Source organism: Solanum verrucosum, unplaced genomic scaffold, assembly GCF_900185275.1.
Source record: "Solanum verrucosum unplaced genomic scaffold, falcon-dt-bn FXZP01000235.1, whole genome shotgun sequence".
NCBI lineage: Eukaryota > Viridiplantae > Streptophyta > Magnoliopsida > Solanales > Solanaceae > Solanum > Solanum verrucosum.
Genome location: NW_026019948.1, coordinates 1,892,632 through 1,914,671, shown reverse-complemented (window position 1 = coordinate 1,914,671; position 22,040 = coordinate 1,892,632). Strand labels below are relative to the sequence as shown.

At 35.9% G+C, this 22,040-nt stretch overlaps 2 protein-coding genes across 3 annotated transcripts; both read left to right on the top strand.

Annotated features, from left to right (window-relative positions):
• Nucleotides 1–469: 469 nt before the first annotated feature.
• On the top strand, nt 470–7,169 carry LOC125813060 (glutathione gamma-glutamylcysteinyltransferase 1-like). 2 transcript variants are annotated; one of them, XM_049492557.1, is made up of 9 exons: nt 521–686; nt 1,884–2,040; nt 2,626–2,864; nt 3,051–3,214; nt 3,610–3,661; nt 4,315–4,542; nt 4,699–5,202; nt 6,543–6,596; nt 6,783–7,169. In XM_049492557.1, exons 1-9 carry the CDS (start codon nt 612–614, stop codon nt 6,789–6,791), a joined length of 1,482 nt encoding a protein of 493 aa, XP_049348514.1. In that variant the 5' UTR covers nt 521–611; the 3' UTR covers nt 6,792–7,169. The 2 variants fall into 2 exon arrangements, with proteins under 2 accessions (XP_049348508.1, XP_049348514.1); XM_049492551.1 differs by having other exon boundaries at nt 470–686; nt 6,543–7,169.
• Nucleotides 7,170–20,031: 12,862 nt separating this feature from the next.
• On the top strand, nt 20,032–20,645 carry LOC125813613 (UDP-glucuronate 4-epimerase 2-like). Its single transcript, XM_049493089.1, has 2 exons — nt 20,032–20,063; nt 20,234–20,645. Exons 1-2 carry the CDS (start codon nt 20,032–20,034, stop codon nt 20,643–20,645), a joined length of 444 nt encoding a protein of 147 aa, XP_049349046.1.
• Nucleotides 20,646–22,040: the final 1,395 nt, after the last annotated feature.

Below are 22,040 nucleotides of genomic sequence, written 5' to 3'. Positions count from 1 at the left end.
TTGAAAAAAATAAAACAGGTGTTCTCTAACATTAATTACCTAAATAAGTACTTATATGAGTTGTGGTGCAGTAGTGAGATTGTTTCATTCTTAATCAGAAGTTTCAGATTCAAGGCATATATATATAGAAAATCATGTGGGAGCGTCAACCTCAAATAGACCTTACAATGAGTGATTTAAATTTAGTCGAAGCTCCAACGCAATATATTTATATAATATATAGTTGAGAATACAATGTAAAGTGTTGCTCCCTTTATTCTAATTCATGTGTCTTAAGTCAGATTTACTTTTTTGTATTTAATAATTTTTTAAATTTTAATACCCTTTATGACATTACAACAAAATTTTTAAAATTACATATATTTTTAATCATTATTTTTAAAAAAAAAATCTTAAAATTAGGAGGCAAGTGGGAGTATATGTTAAAGTGATAAGAAGAACAAAAACGGTGAAAGTGAAGAAAATCTTCGACTACACAACAAAAGTTGATTCGTTTGGAAAAGAAAACAAATATAGGAAATTGGCAAGTGGCGTTCCCACTTTTGAATTAAAATTTGGATTACAAGAGATTGTAGTGTACTATTTATTGGGGGAGAATCTGATCGGAGAAAATGGCGATGGCGGGTTTGTATCGCCGAGTTCTTCCATCTCCTCCGGCTATTGATTTCTCTTCTAATGAAGGAAAGGCAAGTTTTCTCATTTTTTTCTTTTTGAAGATTAGGGTTTATGATGTTTCGTTCTGTTTCAATTATGCGTTGACTAGCTGGTACTGATTTGCTACTTGGTTTGGTAGGTTGCCTTTTGAATCTGTAATTTTTGGCACATATGTTAAATGTCAGATTATTTGGTTATTGTTAGTTGATTTAGACATTTGAAGTGAAAGCTTCTAAATGCTCAATAATAGGGAACCAATTCCATTGATTGAAAGCTCAAAACTGTTTATAACAATGAAAAGCTTAACATCAACTAAAGTAAAGGATAACAGAGAAGGGAGATGAGAAGCATTGCGATACGAAGTCATCATTTTAAATTTTTGTCATTGATGTTTGGAAATGATTTCAATTCGTAAATTCTCCAAAGAAACATGATTTAGGGTTCAAAATTATGTTTTCAATTTTTTCTAAAAGTAAAATTTGATCCATAAGTTTATATTTTGTAAAATTGCAAAAAAAAGAAAAGACTTATGCTCCGCGTGATTGTTCGTACCATGTGAAAGGATTATATTAAAGAATAACTAGTTACTACTTTTGTTGACTAGTGGATCTTTGTAAAATTGTGTATTTGAAAGTTTGTAGTTAATTGCAAACATTTATTTATAAAATGAACATGGAGATATGTGATTTATCAATGTGGTGCCTTGGCATATTCTCATATCTTTATTTTCTTTTGAACTATGGTTTGCTCATATGGTAAGATTGTATAAGAATTGAAGAAATTTTGATGTTTATGAAAAAACATACAACTTAAGAAATCCAAATTGCATGTCCAAACTAAACTTCAACTTCATATCAACTTGATTTCATATCGCATGTCCAAACGGGCCTTAAGAAAGGGGGTGAGAAGAACAAAGAATGGGGATGAGGAGATACAGACACTTAAACAATATTCGCATACTCAAATTGCTCCCGCAGAGCACTATTTATCACCCTGGGTCCCAAACATAGCCACCTATATGGTGTTGAGCTACTTTTGCCTGAGGCTCTTATGCAATTTATCCACTGGCCCATTTGTTATCATAACAACACCAATTCACTGCTCATCGTCCAGAGTTGATGACATTTACTTCCAGATACTAAAATGCCTGACAATATTCTAGTTTATTCAGTGACTGCTATTTCTTTTTATTTTTTTGTACTGATTTCCACTTGTTTTTGGAACTGCAGCAACTTTTTTTGGAGGCCATCCAGAATGGAACAATGGAAGGATTTTTCAAGTTGATCTCTTATTTTCAGACACAATCTGAGCCAGCATATTGTGGTTTGGCTAGCCTTTCCATGGTCTTGAATGCCCTTGCTATTGATCCAGGAAGAAAATGGAAAGGTAATTCTCCTATAACCTATCATCTACTGAAGTTGTGTTCCTATATTTCCTCATGATTGTGATCTTCACTTTTTCTTGGCCTTATCTCCTGAATTGTTTATAAGGTCTTGGGCTCCTTTTAAGTTTTATGTATATTTTCTTTGATGAAATGTCTTTATGTTTATATTTTCCAATAATTTTTGCCTATCCCCTGCTCATGTTAGTTATAAAATATAAGCACAGGGTTGTTGGTGCCTTGTCTCTGAGCGTTGTAAGTTGATATGATTTGTTGTGATGCATTGGCATCACTCTCAGATCATCTAGCACTCAACATGAAACCTAGCCACTTTTATATATCAGGGTTATACTTTGTTACTATTGTCTACTGATATTCAAGAGTCAAAGGTTGGAAAAAAGGAGTTAGTGAATTGAGGACAGCTTTTACGTTCTTAGCTTTCATCACCTGAAACTATTTTGATGCTGCACGTTTTATTCTTTCAAACTTGGTTGGTCATATCCTTGTCCTATTCTGCTTACGTCAATGAGCTCATTTTTAGTGTGGTACAATCTCGCCGCTTTATCTTATCAGCTTCAACAAACTGTCAGGGCCTTGGAGATGGTTCGATGAATCCATGCTGGATTGCTGTGAGCCATTGGAGAAGGTTAAAGCTAAAGGGATCTCCTTTGGGAAAGTGGTATGTTTGGCTCACTGTGCAGGAGCGAAGGTGGAAGCTTTTCGCTCTAATCTTAGCACCATTGATGACTTCCGTAAACATGTCATGGCCTGCACAACTAGTGATGATTGTCATCTGATCTCATCTTATCATCGAGGACTTTTTAAACAGGTAAATATAAACATAGCTTCTCTATGCTCCTGCTTATCATTGTGAAGAAGTATATTGTTGGATTGGGAGTTTGGTCCCTCAGGAATACTATTGGTAATATTGCTAATTGTTTATTTATGAAGGTTTATAGTACCCCTTCTTGACTTATCCTGAAGATTGGAACATCTCTTCTGAATCTTATGGCAGACAGGTTCAGGCCACTTTTCACCTATTGGTGGTTATCACGCGGAAAAGGATATGGCACTGATTCTAGATGTTGCAAGGTTTAAATATCCCCCTCACTGGGTTCCCGTCCCTCTCCTTTGGGAAGCCATGAACACAATTGATGAAGCTACAGGATTACATAGGGGGTATATAGTTCCACATAGCTACACTGTGATATATCTTGATTTTCATTATAAGCTGTTGGCATCCGCCTTACCTTGAACAGCGTCTCATTCTTGCTTTTTAGCTGTCAACTGATAATTTCTAAGCATTTGCTTAGGAATATAAATATGTAGAGGAAGATGTTTTACTATGTGTTTTGGTCTTCCCTCTTATATTAAAGATGAAAATTGGAAATCAAAGAAATTGATTGCTCAACTGTTTCAGCACTGCTTCTGGTCTTCTTCAAATATAACTGTTTCTTCTCTTCATTTTTTTCTTTTCCTATTCCTCTTCTGTCCAAATTTAGCGGTCCTTCTTACTCCATCTCATACTTGCAGCATGGATTTCAGTGACTTATGTGCATACACATAATTTTCAGGTTTATGCTTGTCTCTAAGCTTCATAGAGCTCCTGCACTGCTATATACCCTGGTAAGGCTTAAGTAGCTCGTATTATACCACTTGCTTTTATAAGTAAACTCCTTAATTGGAATTTTGGTAACACAAGGATGTAGTCAAGCTCCTATTACTGCCTGCTAGTCCCTTTGCTAGTTGATCCTTTTCAGTACACCAGCTTGGTCAGATTGTTGTAAACCACTTCTTTAACCTATTTTATTACATGCTAGAACATAATGATGACATCTTTGTCAAATACTTGGGAATTGGTCTTAGTGACAGGAGATTAGCTTGAACTTTTGCTTCAGAACCATGATGTCATTGCAATATTTATGGATTTTGACAATATTGCCCCCAAGGCCTAGCTCAAGTGGCAAAAGGTGGAGGATTTGTGGCTTAGGTCACAGGTTCAAGCCCCACACCATGCAAAGCGAAGCCCGGTATTTAAGTGGAGAAGGGTAGAGGGGCGGGTCCATTATCCACCGAGTTTAGAAGGCTGTGATTGGTTCAAAGGGCGGGTCACAGATGGATTTCTCGGTTATCAAAAAAAAACAAAAAAACTAATTAATATGTACTTTGTTATGTGATATGTTCTATTATAAAGAGGGAAGAATGTACTTCGTCGAAATACTCTTGGATTTTCTCCTTTCTGTGGCTATTCATGCATTCTGAATAGTGTGCTCTTACAGAGTTGTAAACATGAGAGTTGGGTCTCTATCTCAAAGCATTTGATGGATGATCTTCCTGTTCTCTTAAGTTCTGAGAATGTGAAGGACATAAAAGATGTTCTCACTACTCTTCTTTCAAATCTACCTCCCAATTTTGCTGAATTCATAAAGTGGATAGCAGAAGTTCGAAGGCAAGAGGAGAATGGTCAAAAGCTTAGTGAAGAGGAGAAAGGAAGGCTAGCTATCAAGGTTAGGTATCTGGAAAAAATTAGTAAATTGAAAAAAAAAAGGCTTCAGAGATGGTCATATTCTTTTCATATTCCCATCTCTAGATTTAATTGGATGACTGTTGCAGGATAGGTCATTATTTATGAGTTCAGTAAGCACTCTTATCTTACTCTGCAGGAAGAGGTATTGAAACAAGTGCAGGGCACTCCTCTTTATAAGCACGTCACAAGCCTTTTAGTTTCAGAAGATTCTGTCTGTCAGTTGAAAGCAGAAACGGAAAGCAGTTTGACCAATGTTGCTGCGAGCATTTGTTGCCAAGGAGCAGACATTTTTGCAGGAAGGTCTGGTTTATCGGATAGGTTTTGCTGTCGCCAAACATGTGTCAGATGCTACAGAGCTACCGGAGACAATCCTGCTACAGTGGTGTCTGGGACAGTTGTAAATGGGAATGGGGAGCAGGGGGTTGATGTTCTGGTCCCTACGTCTCAAGCAAAGACTAGCTGCTGTTCTTCGGGGCAAAATGGTTGCTCACCAATGCACCCTGGAAGCAATGATGTGCTGACAGCACTGTTGCTGGCATTACCTCCACAAACATGGTCTCACATAAAAGATATGAAAGTCTTGCAGGAGATAGAGAACCTTGTCTCAGCAGAAAACCTGCCTCCTTTGTTGCAAGAAGAGGTACCATTGTACATTATCTCCATCACATTTGCGTTTCTGTTTTAAGATCCCTATTTGTTATTTTGTCTTGGGAAGCCCAGAAAAGAAGGTTGCAGTAGGTTAACGGTTAGCAGAAAGCTAGTCAATTTTATGATTAATCTTAACAATAGAGTATTGTAATGAAAGAATCCAAATGGAGAGGATTTGTACAACGACCCCAACTAGCTTAGGTTTGAGACTTTTGATTTTGTTGTCATTTTTATTGGAAATTCACGCGAGCACTTGGAAAGACCTTCATTCCTATAATAGAGCTTTCTACCCCCCTTTTTAATTCGTAGGTACTTACTATGGGTCCTATTGTTTTTTCCTTTATAAGATTAACTAGTAAGCTTACCCGCGCTTCGCGCGGGAATTTAATATCATGGAAATTATAAAATAATACTTAAAACCTATCGGTCATAAAAACTAAAACACTATATTATCTTACATACAATATTACGTATTAATAAAGATTAATAATGTAAAGGAAAATGAAAATTATTACATCTTATCATTTATCCTTAATAACATAAGCATAAATTAATGACTATAAAAATACATACCAGGATCTGTAACATAAGCAATGGTGTCAGTGAGCCATTCAACAGGAGGAAAGTACATGAATATTTAATTGTGAAGAAGAAGAAGAAGAGGGTCATAATTTTTGTTGTTTTAAAATGAGAGGAAATCCCTCTATTTATAAACAACAAAGGGTAGTGTGAACATATGTTTATTGTGCCTTATCGGAATGGTTACAACTATTTGGAAAAGTTGCAACCCTTCGGAAAGGTTACAACTTTTCATAAAAGTCGCAACTCTTCATTAAAGTCTCAACTTTTCATATAAGTCATAACTTTTCATAAAAGTCGCAACTCTTCATTAAAGTCACAACTTTTCATAAATTTCACAACTTTTCATGAAAGGGAAAGGCTAGTTTTGTAAATAAATAAATTAAAAGGGAATTCTGGTTTGTAGTGGCGCCATGTAGGCAAGCCTAAGGTTTCTTTTATATATGACATATCATGTTAAATATCTATTTCACTGCACTGTACTTTATGGAAGTAAGCTCTCCCCTTGAAGCAGGTTATCATGTTACTGGGGGATTAACTGATAATTCATTTCTAGTCAAACTGAAGGAACATGCGACTGATAATCTCATACACAGTAGTGAAACCTAAGGCACATAATTCTGTCTTCTGCATGTTATTCAGCCGTTTAATGAGTTTCATGTCTTATGCTATGGATCTTTGACCAATTGACTAAGTTCAAGGTGTAATGGAATGGTGTAATAGATTTCTGAATATTCTTCTGGGTAACTGCAGATTTTGCACCTGCGAGGGCAGTTCCTCCTGCTAAAGAGATGCAAGGATAACAAGGTAGAAGAAGATTTAGCTGCACCTCCCTTTTAGTTTGCTTTCCTAGGCTATTATAAATACATTGTTCTGATGTGAGATTCAGATCACATCACTGTAATTTTTTCAGACTTCAAATTCACCAAAGCACTATGATATCATAAGCTGCAAAACAAAATGCAGATGTCCTACTTCCTTTCATTTTTATAGGTTTGGTAAAATCAAGAACCACAAGGCGCGTCCCATGGAGCTGGAAATCTCTTTGTGGAGATCCATTTGGTCAAGCAGCTCTTTGGCATAAAATGCATGCCATGAAGAATGAGACGGTGTTTATCTATCCTGGAAAGTCCAGTTCATTTTTAACGGTGGGGGTACGTTACACTCATGATACGAGAAACCCTACTGTGGAGCTTTTATGCCCTTCGAGCTCTCAGATTTACAACGTACTTGACCAGGACTTTATTGTATGTGCACAAGTTGCTGTTCATTTTCTCATTTGTCTATGTAAATTTAGGATTTATTTGCCATGTATGTTGGTGTAATCATCATATCATATGATATATTAAAAGTGAGAAGTTCCAACCTTAAGTTGGATTACCATTTTGTCCCTCCACTCAATAAAAAATTACTATATAACATCTAATTGATTGAATATTAAATAAAAAGCATATCATATGTATTAAATTCAAAATTGAAAGACAAAAATGTCCATAGAAAGTTGCTAGACATTTTTACTCCTTTTTTAAAGACTGTAATTAGTTATCCTATATTTAATTATATCATATTGTATTAGCTTTTATTATCAACGTCGAATTACAAGTTCACTATTGCAATAAATCAAAATATCATAAAACATCTAATTAAATATTATACAATCATATTTTAATTACTTGAAGGTTGAAATCCAAGTTTAGCACAATACAAAATTTACGACCCTTCATTGATGAATTAAAATCAAATTAAATAGTAATGTTTGAATTACATAGATTGCGAGTAAATAAAAAAACTCAACAATAATCATATTTTAATCCTCCACATTCAATTCTCCCTAAATGAGTGAAACTAATTTATTCGCCCATTACGTACTTTTGTAACTTCTTACATAAATGAGAAGTTGAACAATTTCTTCTTTAATAAGTCAATTTGATTTTTTCACCTATTACGAGCATATGTAATGTAACTGACCCATATATTTTGCCTTAAAAAACTTCATTTATAACAATATGAATTACCTCAATTATTACTGCTAATTATATTAATTTTTCTTCTTCTCACCTATTAATTATTTTTCACAACCTTCCACATTCCTTGTTATTTTCACAAGGAGTATTTGATTTATCTTCATTAAATTATTTTTCGTAAATACTTCTGCACATGCACATTTTTTGAAAGTGTAACAATTTTTTGGGAAATTGAAAAGTTAGTCCAATTAAACTAACTTGATATATTTATTGTTTACTATTCTCTCTGTCCCTAATTACTTATCCACTTTTGAATTGACACACCTATTAAGAAAACAATTATTGATATAGTGAATTTACCATTTTATCCCTATTAATTATGAAGTGGATGAATTAAAAACTTAAGATTTTCAAAAAGTTCAACCTTTTTCAAAGTAATTAATTGAGGGTATAATAGGTGAAAAACATTGTCCTTTCTTGATTTGTCAAAATGGACAAGTAATTAGGGACATCGAAAAAAAAAATGGACAAGTAATTAGGGACAGAGGGAGTATTAATGTAAACTCATGAAAAAAAAACTCACATATATGAATTTGTGATGGGTTTTCAATCCAAAACTCAACGTGTAGTAATTCATATTTTAAGGTGGAGTGACTTGGATAGCAGAACAAGAAATTGTTGTACCAGTAAGAATTTTGACTAACTCAATTATTTCTAAAAAAATTTTTATCTTTTTTTTTTCTGAAGAACATATGAATTGTTACCAAGTTTATATGTAGGTCACTGTTGTTATCTTTATATTTTGCTACTTTTGTTTCACTGGATGTTCACGTGATTTGTTAGCATATTTTATTTTTAATTTTCTTGTTCTATCAGAAAGTACATTTATCATTAATTCTAATGATTTTATATAAATTAGCATGGGACACATGTGTAATGCACGTGTTCAGAACTAGTATTACTAAAAGTGGGAAGTTTCAAAGATGAAAAGTTAGATTAACATTTCACCTCAAGGCACAATTAAACATTTAATTAATTAAATATTACATAAAAATATTTTAATTATTTTTAGGAAAATGAAAGAAATTTTTTAATATACTTATCATTTAACCCTACACTAAATTAATAATTTAATCAAATAATTAAATATTAAATGATAATATCTTAATTGTATTTTTAATTTTATATAAATTGTAAGTTACAATAAATTGTTTAATATAATTATCATTTTACCCCTACACTAAACTAAAAATTCAATCAATTAATTAAATATTAAACAATAATATCTTAATATACTTATCATTTTACCCCTACACTAAATTAAAATTTTAATCAAATTATTAAATATTAAATGATAATATCTTAATTATATTTAATTTTATATAAATTTTAAGTTACAATAAATTGTTTAATATATTTACCACTAGGTAAATTGCCCGCGCTTCGCGCAGTGGAGAACTACGTCAATAATCTACTTCTGAACATTTGATAATATAAGTGTTGTCGAGTGGTTACAGCCCTACGATCAATTGTCAAGAATATTTTATCCAAAGATGAAATGAATATATTTTTTTAAATCTTAAAACCAAAAAGATTTGATTCAAAGTGTTTATGCATTTTGTTATTAATTCTTCATTTTACTGTAGTTATTCATCATCAAAGTCTTTAGAAAGATATGTAATTGTTTCATTGTCTATATTTGTATTTTCAAAAAATGGTACAAACATTTTATTCATCAATTGCGAGAGTTTTTCTCCTATTCAAGGCCTCTACATACATAATCTAAATATTATACATCTTATATAATTAGTTGTGTACTTGATAAATTAATTAAAATTTAAAAACACATCTCTTAGAGTTCAATGAAATAATGTATGTCGCTTAACTAATTTGGATTAAATGATGTCTTGGCAAGTTCCTTATTCAAAATCATTCGCAATCGATGACACTACTTTGATAGCCAAAAGGCATATTTTGTTGTTTATGTTTCGATCAATATGGTTAAAACTTTTTTTTGTGACTTTTAATCTAATGTTTATAAGGAGATAATCATTTCTTTAATATTTGATTAATATGATTAATCCTACTTTGAGGGGTAATTCATTGACTCCAATCCAACATTTGAACCTCAAACTTTTGGTTAAGGTTGAGTACAATACTTACCATCCCACTACATTCCTTTATTTTTTGGATGTCACTAATCGATCGAATGTCTCTATAAGATAGAAAATTGAATAACTAAAACTCCAAGTAGTGGGGAACCACCATAACTTCTGAACACTCAAAAGTCCCTTCTTGGACATCCCATGGATCTTTTAGCCACTGAAAACTCTATAAAGATCAAAGTCATTTATTTTACAAGTTTAAGAATTCTAATCTACATGACACCAATAGTCTAATGATTACATCAAACTCTTGATTAACATATCTTTACTTCAACATAATGATCAAAAGCATAAACATAAACAACAAAGTTTAAAACATGTACTCAAAAACAACATTTAATAACATAAGCATAAATTAATGACCGTAAAAAACATACCAGGACCTATAACAATAGAATGAAATAGAAAGGAAAAAATCGAGCCCACGCACATTGTCCCCATAAGGATTTTATTCTACTCTAGTACCCAAGGTTTAAAGAAATAGATCCTCTCAGGATAGAACGATCTATTCACCAGTGTATTGATACAAAAACAATGGTGTCAGTGAGCTACTAGGAGCAAAGTACATGAATATTTAATTGTGCAGAAGAAGAAGTAGTGCAGAATTTTCGTTGTTTTAAAATGAGAGGATATCCCTCTATTTATAGACAACAAAGGATAGTGTGAATAAATGTTTATTGTGCCTTATCGAAAATGTCACAATTCTTTGGAAAAATCACAACTTTTCATAAAAGTCGCAACTTTTCATAAAGGCATAATACATAAATGTGTCATTTAACTTGGCCTCATTTTACATTTATGTCCTTCAACTTTGGGTATGCACAAGTAGGCACTTAAACTTGTATAAAGTTGAACAAGTAGACACATGAGTCCTACATGGCATAATACACATAGGACACCACATAGGATAAAAAATGACATGTAGGATGCCATGTAGGACATGTGTGTCTATTTGTTCAAATTTATGCAAATTTAAGTGTCTACTTGTGCACACTGAAAGTTGAAGGGCATAAATGTGATTTGAAGTCAAGTTAAAGGGCATATTTATGTATTATGCCTTTCATAAAAGTTGCAACGCTTCATAATTTACATGTACATTAACTTTCATCTTTAAGAATGAATGTCATAGAATGTTTACTCTCTTTTTTTTGGAAAAAAGACGAACAAGGTGAAACATATAACATTAAATGAATAGTGGATAAGTTACATATGAAGAGACAATTAAATTTTATATAAAAATAGTAGCTATGTTCATAAATATTCTAATTTTCAAAATATAAATAATAATACTTTTTACACCTTAATTTTTAATATTTATAATTAAATAATTAGTTTAAGTGCTTGCAAAAATCTAATATGATATTTTGGACACATTCATTATAATTATCGGGAGATTCAAAAGGCAAACTAAAAACACTTGAAAGAATTTTTTTTCCTTTCGGTCAAAGTTAAACTTACACCATTTTTGGTACAAAAAGTACATAATCTCCTATAAAAAAAAAAATTAATTGAAAAAACATTAATATTACACTATGGCTTGAAGGGGATTAATCTCATGCAATCTTTTGATCTTCTAGCACTATTCTACCAACAAAAAAAACTTTTAATACTATAATTTTTTTTAAAAAATTTAGATAGCTTTCATTTTTTCCCCTTTTGCTTTATGAACTCATTTTTTAACTTATAAATAAAGTTTATTTTATTAACTTCTCATATTATTATTTCGATGCATTCATTTGGAGGTCATGAAATTGGAGTTTATAAAAAGAACTCAAATCATATTATTTAATAATATTTAAGTTTTAAGAAAATAAAATACTCATTAAAATGAGTTACATGCGCAAAGAGCGTGCCCAAAAACTATTGGATCTAAAATGTATGATCAATTCAATATTGTTTTTGAAGGTGTTTTTTTTTAAAACAATTATTAATAACTTATATACATACTTTGTTCTCTTCTGGGTTATATATATATATATATATATATATATATATATATACTAGAGGAGCATGGCCCGTCCAACATTTAAGTTATAGAAGTTGAACATAATGGTTTGCCCTCCCGATTTGTATGATAAATTATTCCTACTTTTAACATGTATCTTACTTTTGGCTAAATTGAGGACTTTGGAGGATTGGCAAAAGTTGCAAAGATAAAATATCAAAACTAATTTGATCTAATGGCATTCAATTCATCTATAAGTAAGAAAAATGGATGTATCAAAGCTAATTCAATCCAATGACATCCAAATTGAATCAACTATAATAAGGATGAAAAACATTATTGACATGTACTTGCTAAACTATTAGATGTGAGTCGCCAACAAATAAGAGCGGATGTTGCAAATTATCAGATTCTTCTACTGCTTTTTTTTTTCCCACTTCTTCTATGACCACCATTTTGTTAATTTAATAACTCCCAATAACAAAGTTGAACGCCTAAGTTAATTGAGCAAAAAGATCACTGCAGTATATACTTAAAATAAGGGAAAATGCATAAGTACCCCCGACCTATGCCCAAAATCCCTGAAACACACATAACCTTTATTAAGGTACTATTACCCCCGAACTTAGTTTATATATAATTTTCTACCCCTTTTCAGTCTACGTGACACTATCTTGTGGGCCCAGCGCGTGTTGACAATTTTTTCAAGGATAGTGCCACGTAGGCCGAAAAAGGGTAGAAAATTAATTAAAAAATAAGTTCGAGGGTAATAGGACCTAAGTAAAGATTAAGTGTGTCTCAGAGATTTTGGGCATAGGTTGGGGGTACTTATGCATTTTCCCTTAAAGTTTTAATAAACTCTGATTTTTGCGAGACATGAACACTAAAGATATAATGTAATGTAATTTAGATTTTCTTTCCTTATATTTCAGATTGTTGTTATGTTGTCTAATTGCAGGAAGTAACTTTCTTATTTTTGCGACTATTGGTTACTGAAAAATATAAGTTTTTTTCTGAATTCTCAGTGGATCGAAAGCAAAATAGATGAGATTGAATCAGACAAAAGGTTCATCCCTCACCCTGTGGATTGGGGAGTTGAGACTTCCTATAGGACTCTTTCTAGCCCTCTTTTATTGGTCGTTCAACACGTGGATGGTTCTATATTTGCATGTATGCTGTCCTATTGCCATTACAGATATACTGAAATCAGTCAAATCAAAAGTGAACCATCGCCTTCTCTCAGCTAACTTCTACAGCTCAGATTCTTCAAGCTTCAAATTGGTAGGTTTTTCGTTTTCCCTTTGTTGTTTTCATCGATTTGTTTTCTTTTTCTGTAATTGTTTGTTCATTGTACTTTTATGAATCATCTCTTTTGTTTGGTCTGCTTATGCACACTTCTTTTTTGTTTCTTCTTTGATGTTTCAGCTTCTGCAGCTCTTCTCCTTGAAGGTTTTATGTCTTTTTGTGCAATTTCTAGATTGTGCTTCAGTGTTTCAGATTAACAGGTTAGTGTTGCTTTATATACTCTTTTACTACAATAGAGATTGTGTTAAGGTTGTATGTACTTTTCTCGGTCGCAACGGTACTGTCTTTGTTTGGTTGTAACATGTTTGATCTTTACTTCATTTTGTTTTTCTTTTGGAGTTAAAATTTTTCCCCAACAAATCATACATATGTGATAATTTTAACATCATTTATGCTGAATCTGAGTAAATTCTGGTGTTATTAGGAGTAAAGAGAGAATATGCTTGATTGGAATTTTCAAATTTTTTGATTATAAATAAAGAGGAACCATTCTTACAAATACTATATTCAATTAATGGGTGCTTAATGTGTGCAATCCTGAGTCTTAAACGAACAATACATTTTTTGACATAAAAACTAGCAAGTTCTAAAGATTGTTGTTTTCTAATTTTAGTATATCTTGATATCTGCTTACATTTTACATTTCACCTTAATAACTGATGCAAGCAGGTATACATATAGGAAGTTTTTTTTTATTTAGATTGCCCAGTAACTCTTACTTTTTCGCTAATAACTTCTCTCGTACTAAGTAGCAGTATTATTCAATTTGTTTTGAACCATCTCCCCTCCTAATGATGATGATATTTTAATAGGCTGAGTTGCTTTTAAAGTTGTTATGAGCATGTTATGCATGATTTACAAATTGCGATTAGAATAGTTTCAGTTACAAGGACTGACAAATGTTAAAGCTTCTCCCCCTAATATTTGCTTCTTCCTTTTGAAATTAATCCACATTGAAATATAATAACTACGTTTGCAATCTCTCCGCCCAAACTTAGTTCGAAATCTTAGTAAGTTCAAAATCTTAGAAAGTGAGGTAATTGTTATATATTTAGTTTCATATTTTAGCTTGAGCTTTACGTTTTAAGTCGGGACTCCTTTTGTGCTTCTACTGTGTCACATAATTTTTCAAGCAAGAAAACTTTTAACTTTTGGTGTTTCAACTTACTCCATGTAATTTTTTTGTCTTCTCATCTGAGTCGATGTTGTACTTGTGCACGAAAATTAGAGTTGTGATTATATCATCTGAATCTTCATTTTTTTCTGGATGCTCCTTAATTTAATATTCTTTTATTATTATTTATGATATATAATTCAATTTTCCTCATGCTTCAACAATTTTATTGAGTATACTGTCCGTCTTGTTTATTATTTTTATATTATTAATAATTAACAATAGGCATGAAAATAATAGCACTAGGCATGAAAAACGCTGCCCCGATGTGTAAGGAAAAAAAAATTCTAACTTAAAATCGCAGTCATTTTAATAAATTAAAAAAAAACTTTTTTTTACAAAAATCGCTGCCCTAGCAGCAATATTTCGTTTTGTGTTAGAGGAAAATCGCTGCCCTTTTGGTTTTAAAAAAATTTGATGTGCCCTTTTGGAATTTTTGACAATTTTTTTTGTCCCTTTAGGCTCCGGACTCTATATATATATATATATTTCCAGGTGATTAAGTTATTAGTACATTTTAGCATAATTGGTATTTAAAAGATTATATGCTCGAATTTTAACTATTGTACATATGCTTTCCTGTTCAAACAAAACAAATTTTATATTAGAAGTATGTGCAGCTACTTCAATTCTACTTCAAAAAATTCCACACGTTTGATTTATAGATGCACCTCTAGAAATTACATAAGACCCGGAATGGTTTTAGTGTCAGCTAGGAGTGGTAAACGAGTGGGTCGAGTCGAATATGAATCGATCGAAAACGAATTAAATAAAAATGGGTAAAATACTCTACTCAACTCATATTTTAAATGGGTAAAAGCGAGTTACCCAATGTATCCATATTATTCCATGAATAAGTTTCTCGCATGCTCAATGAGCTCCAAAATGACCAAGTCATAAAGCATTTCAAAGACATTAAATGATCAATTTGGATAATGAAGATGATACTCAATACAAAATGACCAGTTTCTATTACATGTATCTGGAACACTTGTGACTTGACAATTCAGTCTGCCTAATCCACCAAAATGAGTACCTAAAAGTCACATTTGTGGACAACATTTGTGTACTTGGTCATGACCTCTAAAACCCCTATGGTTTGTCCAAGTATGTTAAATATTGTTGCTACAATGTGAGATGGTGTTAGGCCAGCTTCCGCTAACTGATCAACTGGAGATCCATGGTTAATTGCTCGGCAGCATGTTAACTCTAAAAAGACGAAGATGTTGCACCTACGAGGCCACCACTTCCAACAAAATTTCCACAAACTCTCAGTTATTTCTGCTATTGTGGATTGTCCTTTGAGATGCGATGATCTGATAGAAAAAGAAAACAAAAAAAAACAAGATCGTAAGTATGCAGAAATTTTTAGATAGCTAATATATGCATATGCAGGATATCAAAAAACTGAATTTGTTTTCTCACTTTTCCCACATACACACACCGAGAGTTTAGAGAACTACTACCATGCAGCTCCAGATCCATTTCCATTGAAAATTGACTCAATGTGATCAATACAAACACACTCTCGATTTGCTGCTATTAAAAAGGACGGCAACGCCTTGGTTAATGTAGAGATTACCATTAACTACATAAACAAATACACCTAAAGAGCACCTTTTTCCAAAATGATCAAACAAATCTCAATGTGCTGCTATTAAAAGAAGGAAGATGGATTTTGGAGAGTTGCATATCTAAGTTCAGAAAGATGAGAACAGTTGATAATAAATTGTTATCAACAACAGAGAGTACTAAGAACAATATAAAAGAAAGGCAGAAAAATGCGAGTTGCTATTAAGTCTTACCTCTAAGTTTATCAACATAAGGTTGAAGGTCAACAACAATCTCATCTTCATCAGAATCTGATTCGAATCCATCAAGATCTTAAACAATTTTTCAAAAAAAAACAAGTCACTACAGTTCTAAATGCAAATTCACTAAATAAAATGAAACAAATGAAACTAGAGAAGATAAATTTACCTTCTTGTCCATAAATCCAATCCCTAGTACATAGTTTTGCCTCAGCATTTGCAGGAAGAATAGAACTTCGAAACTTTCCAATGACACGACTGCCGGTGCTAAATGCAGATTTAGAGGCTACTGTAGTGATGGGCACACTCAAAACATCCTGTGCCATTAATGAAAGTTTGGGATACCTTAGTTTGTTATCCTTCCAAAATCCAAGTACATCTAGATTCGGATTTGTTTTACGATCAACATTAGCTTCTTCCAAATATAACTCTAATTGTGTTTTACCTGTACTCGACTCTAACTGACTTTGAAACACATCAAACTCCTCTAATGCTTCAGTCATTCTATTTCTACTACTACAAGCATGCTCATCTGGTAGCGAAGTTCACAACGAGGTTGTAGCAGATGGTATCAAGTACTAGTGTACTCGACCACGCTAGTATTATACAGGCGCAAAATTGCAGCAGCGTTATCAACCGCGTTTTGCAACTCAGCCTCATCAGTTTTGTCCGAATCAATGCTCTCAATAGCACATTTTTCCTTATTATGAATTTAAACTGAGGGGCAGAGTTGTGAAACCGCGGGACCTGGAGTATGTCACCGACTCTGTAACGACATATACCACCAGTGTAGGTTGTGATCACGAGCTCGTATTTTTTCCCACCTCCACGTTGGCTAGGTCCACGAGTCGGGATGGGGAGTCCTGAGGGATTAATTCAAAGTAGCACATATTGGGCTAATAGTGTATAACATACTTCAGATGGCTTGCACATTGGGTTCAAATTGAGTCCAAAGTAACACTCGTTATCACATCCACAATAAGTAGTATTAGAAATCTGAAAAAATTAATAAGGCTATAACATGTTATCATGTATATAAAGTAATTAAATCTTGCTAAGCAAATTTATTTACATACCTGTCACAATCACATCCAAGTACTTTGTATTTGGCCAAATTCTAGTAATAATAATCCCTTCCCAGTACTGGTTTTCGCATTCCTTGATAATGAAACTCCGCGAGTTCACGATTTGGTTTGAGTATTTTGGAGATGAATTCCCTAATTGAAGGGTCAGAAACTCTGAGATTTAATATCCCAAATGCGATATCTTTAGCAAGTTGTTGCCAATTGAGTTGAAGAAAATGAATAGCTCGAAGTAGACCACAAAGCATTTGTGTACATGCTCTGGAAAGAGTCGACACAGAGAACAACTTCGTTGGGGCTAGTATACACATTGTAAGGATCGTAAGGCCTCTCATCTTGAGGAGGTCCCTTTTGTAGTGAAGACAGTTCTTGCTAATTATGCTTTTATAAATAGAAAGTACAAGCCAAAATCAGGAGCATACCTGTTCACAATTCCAAAATCGGAAGACAGTCTAGATCAGGAGCATACCTGTTCACAATTCCAAAATCAGAAATGCTCAAAAAATAATATTCATATATATAATGACAACTCTCGCAAACAAGGTAAATATTATAAGGCTGTGTACAGTAGTTATTTCTATTCTAACTCATCTTGAGTTATGGGCATCAACTTTCTCTCACCAGCAGATGTCCGCAAGCTACGAACAAAACAAAGAAAAGAGTAATATAAAATTCAGTATGATAATTCATATCACACTAATTTGAAAGGTAATTATTTAATCTCACCTAGTCAGGAACTCAAAGATGGGATGAGAAATTGGAGAACGATCTCCATTATCAGGATGAATTTCCTCATATGTGACAATTGGCATTTCAGACTTGAATGTCACCAAGTTGGCTCTTTGAAGATACTCAATGTTGGCATACAACCAAAACTTTCTCTTGAACTGAATCAACATTTCTAGTCATTTCTTCTATGAAGAAGGGACTTAGCATCTAGTCACAATACACTATAGAGAGATTTTGGAACATAAATTTTTAATCTTCTAAAGTGGGGCCTCCATGCCTAAGGCTCGAGGCCCCACCACCCCGCCCGCCCTCAAGGCACCGTGCCCTGAGGCCCCCCTACCCCCTTACCCCCTACCCCCTCCCCCAGCCTCGAGGCATCGTACCTTGAGGCCCGCCACCTCCACCCCCGGGGCCTCGAGGCACCGTGCCCCGACACCCCACCACCCCCCAAGCCTCAACGCGTCATGCTCCAAGGCCCCCCCACCACCACCCCCGGGCCTCGAGGCGCCGTGCCCCGAGGCCCTCTGACTGAAGCTCAAAGAAGAGACCTGGTTCGTTTGCTCAGAGAGTACATTGATGTATTTGCCTGGTCCCCACCCTCAGGCCACGAGGCGGCGTGTCCCGAGACCGCCCAGCTCCCAAGCCTCGAGGCGCCGTACCTTGAGACCCACCCGCCCCCGGGCCTTGAGGCGTCATGCCCCGAGACCCACCCACCCCACCTCCAGGCCTCGAGGCGCCGTGCCCCGAGGCCCCCCACCCCAACCCCCAGGCCTTGAGGCGCCGTGCCCCAAGGCCCCCCACCCCCACCTCCAGGCCTCGAGGCGCCGTGCCCCGAGGCCACCCACCCCCACCCCCAGGCCTTGAGGCGCCATGCCCCGAGGCCCCCACCCCACCCCCAAGGCCTCGAGGCGCCGTGCCCCGAGGCCCCCCACCTCCACCCCCAGGCCTCGAGGCCCCCCACCCCCAGGCCTCGAGGCGACGTGCCCCGAGGCCCCCCACCCCACCCCCAGGCCTCGAGGCGTTGTCTCCCGAGGCCCCCCACCCCACCCCCAGGCCTCGAGGCGCCGTGCCCCGAGGCCCCCCACTCCACCCCCAGGCCTCGAGGCGCCGTGCCCCAAGGCCAACCCACCCCCGGGCCTCGAGGCGCCGTGCCTTGAGACCCACCCACCCTCGGGCCTCGAGACGTCGTGCCCTGAGACCCACCGACCCTCGGGCCTCAAGGCGTCGTGCCCCGAGGCCTCCCACCCCCACCCCTCGAGGCGCATTGCCCTGAGGCCCCCCACCCCCATCCTCAGGCCTTGAGGCACCGTGCCCCGAGGCCCCCCACCCCCACCCTTAGGCCTCAAGGCGCCGTGCCCTGAGGCCCCCCACCCCCACCCCTATGCCTCAAGGCGCTGTGCCTCGAGGCCCCCTACCCCCACCCCCGGGCCTCGAGGCGCCGTGCCCCAAGGCCCCCCACCCCACCCACCCCCGGGCCTCAAGGCGCCGTGCCTCGATACCTCCCACCCTCACCCCCAGGTCTCAAGGCGCCGTGCCTCGAGACCCCCCACCCTCACCCCCGAGCCTCAAGGCACCGTGCCTCGAGAACCCCCACCCCCACCCCCACCCCCAGGCCTCGAGGCGTCGTGCCCCGAGACCTCCCGCACCCCACCACACCCCGGGCATCGAGGCGCCATACCCCGAGCACCCCCCCCCCTCCCCTCCCTGGGGCCTCGAGGCGCCATGCCACGAGGCCCCCCCACCTGCAATTCAGTTAAAGTTAGCAGATTCCAATTCAAAGAGCCAAAGAGCTGAAAAGATATAAGAGGGTTAAACATTTTTATACCTTAGAGGCTCTTAAGTTTTTATATGTCACAGGCAATTGTAGCACATAAGTGTTATCAATGTTGACACTTTTATCCCCTGATTTCAAGTCCACAAGGTCTCTCTTGTCTGCTGCAAGAATCACAAATTGATAAATTGTATAAATAGATGTTATAGTTAAAATGAAATGTTAGAACAAGGACTACTCTTTGCTGAAAAGATCAAAACCTGTTGCTTTCTTAATGCTTACAATCTTTGATGTACATGGTACCTTCCAAAGCCAAAAATGATTCCAAGTTAGTCACAACTTCTTCAGATATAAGAAACAATCTCTTTTTTCAATTTATTCATGTTGCAAAACAGCATATAAAATAAAAGGTTAATCGCAACTGTGTAAACTCAAAATTATCAAAACTTGCTTAACTTTGTCCCTAACAAATTAAGAGTAGTAATAAAATCATTTAAGGAGACAAAAAGCAGGAATTGGTCCACTGGTCCACGCCGCCACAAAGAAAGCTGGTGAAGAAATTGCACATACGTACAATCACATCTGCGGTCTTTCCATTACAGAATTAAGATTCTTCACTGTTTATGGACCTTGGGGTCGGCCAGATGTGGCGTATTTCTTCTTCACAAAGAATATACTAAAAAGAAACCCCATTTCAGTATTTCAAGGTTCTAATAGCAAAATTGTAGCAAGGGATTTTACCTACATTGATGATATAGTGAAAGGCAGTTTAGGGGCTTCAAATACATTAGAGAAGAGCACAGGAAGTGGAGGAGAGAAGAAGAAGAATGCACAATTAAGAGTGTTTAATTTGGGGAATGCTTTACCAGTTCCAGTAACAAAGCTAGTTAGCATATTGGAAAATTGCTAAAGGTAAAGGCCAAAAGAAATGTGTTGCCATGGCCAAGAAATGGAGAATATAAAATTTGGTCACACTTGAATTCGGATTCTTCTGTGAGTGAGTTGATCAGAACTCGATGATGTTTGTTATTTAGTTATTTTATTATAGCAGATAAACGCCTTGATCACATTTTTTTTGCGGCAAAATATCACTAAACCAGCCAAGCAGCACTAACATGTTAATGAAAACCTGACAATGGCTCATCTGGTAGGAATACACAAAAATTGCAATTACTATTTTAGTGCTCAAATATGCTATTTGTGATGTTTTACCCAAAACTATATATATCCTTGATAATCGACGCACTCACGGTGTAAATTATAGCAGCTCCCTCTGCTATTTAGTCATATTTCTTAAGAGATTATTTTTTAGGAATACATTTTGAAGATAAAAGAAGGAACGACCGGAAGATTTGAGAGAAGCTCGAGTGTGTGCAATTATCAGGCACTTGAAGCATGAGAGCTAGAGGGCTAGAAAGTTGTGCTCTCGTTCACTGAGAACGTTTAACTTGATTTAAATGTACAAGCTAATCACTTTCTCATTCCCTCCGTCCTTAAGTTATATAATGAAAGTCGCTTTGTTTATGTTCAAATTCAATTCAACAAAAACACCAGGATAGACCAAGATAAGAATTAACAACACAACCAAGCTCTTTAGTTTTTTGCCTAAGACCATAAAAGGCAGTCCTATGCATCATACTCAAGTGAAAAATGAAAAAAAATTAAGGTCATTATAACTCAAGTTATAAACAGGAAAGGAACAGTACAATACAGGAAAGAATTCAACTTCCAAATGTAACAATCTCGACAAAAAAAAAATACCGCAAATCCCCTCATATAAAAAAACCTCAATCATTTTTCCATGAAACCCCAAGTAACATTAACCATTTTACTTATTGAATCCAAGAAGAAAAACCCCAAAAAATAAATCACAAAACCCACCTACATTTCCCTTTTTACACAAATTTATACAAGAAACCCCATAACCAACATTCGAAAATGTGAATCATCGAACCGGTAATCAAAAAAATACACAAAAAAAGATAAAACTCAGTACTCCAATTATTTTCCTACAGTTATAAACAGAGACCAAAAACAGAGAAACACTCACAAGTTTGGAGGAATGAGAAATCGAGTTACGAGCCGATACAGTTGTATGATTTTCCGCTCCAACATTCAATTTCCGGCCTGATTATTCTCCAACCCCAATGAATTCGCCGCCATTGCTTGTCTCTTCGCCATGGCACTCGAAACTGACAAACGCCTATTCTGGGTCAAGAAATCGAAGAAGAAGAAGAAGAAGAAGAAAGCAATAAATGGACCGTTGCTACTCTGTAATTGTGAAAAATGCGAAGGAGTAATATAT

What these genes read in the sequence shown, in the direction of transcription:
- LOC125813613 (XM_049493089.1), top strand. Translation starts at nt 20,032, where the DNA reads ATGGTACCTTCCAAAGCCAAAAATGATTCCAA. An exon ending in AAAGCCAAAAATGATTCCAA is followed by an intron (nt 20,064 to 20,233) that starts GTTAGTCACAAC and finishes AAATCATTTAAG; the next exon opens with GAGACAAAAAGCAGGAATTG.
- LOC125813060 (XM_049492551.1), top strand. Translation starts at nt 612, where the DNA reads ATGGCGATGGCGGGTTTGTATCGCCGAGTTCTTCCATCTCCTCCGGCT. An exon ending in TCTCTTCTAATGAAGGAAAG is followed by an intron (nt 687 to 1,883) that starts GCAAGTTTTCTC and finishes TTGGAACTGCAG; the next exon opens with CAACTTTTTTTGGAGGCCAT. An exon ending in CTGCACTGCTATATACCCTG is followed by an intron (nt 3,662 to 4,314) that starts GTAAGGCTTAAG and finishes GTGCTCTTACAG; the next exon opens with AGTTGTAAACATGAGAGTTG.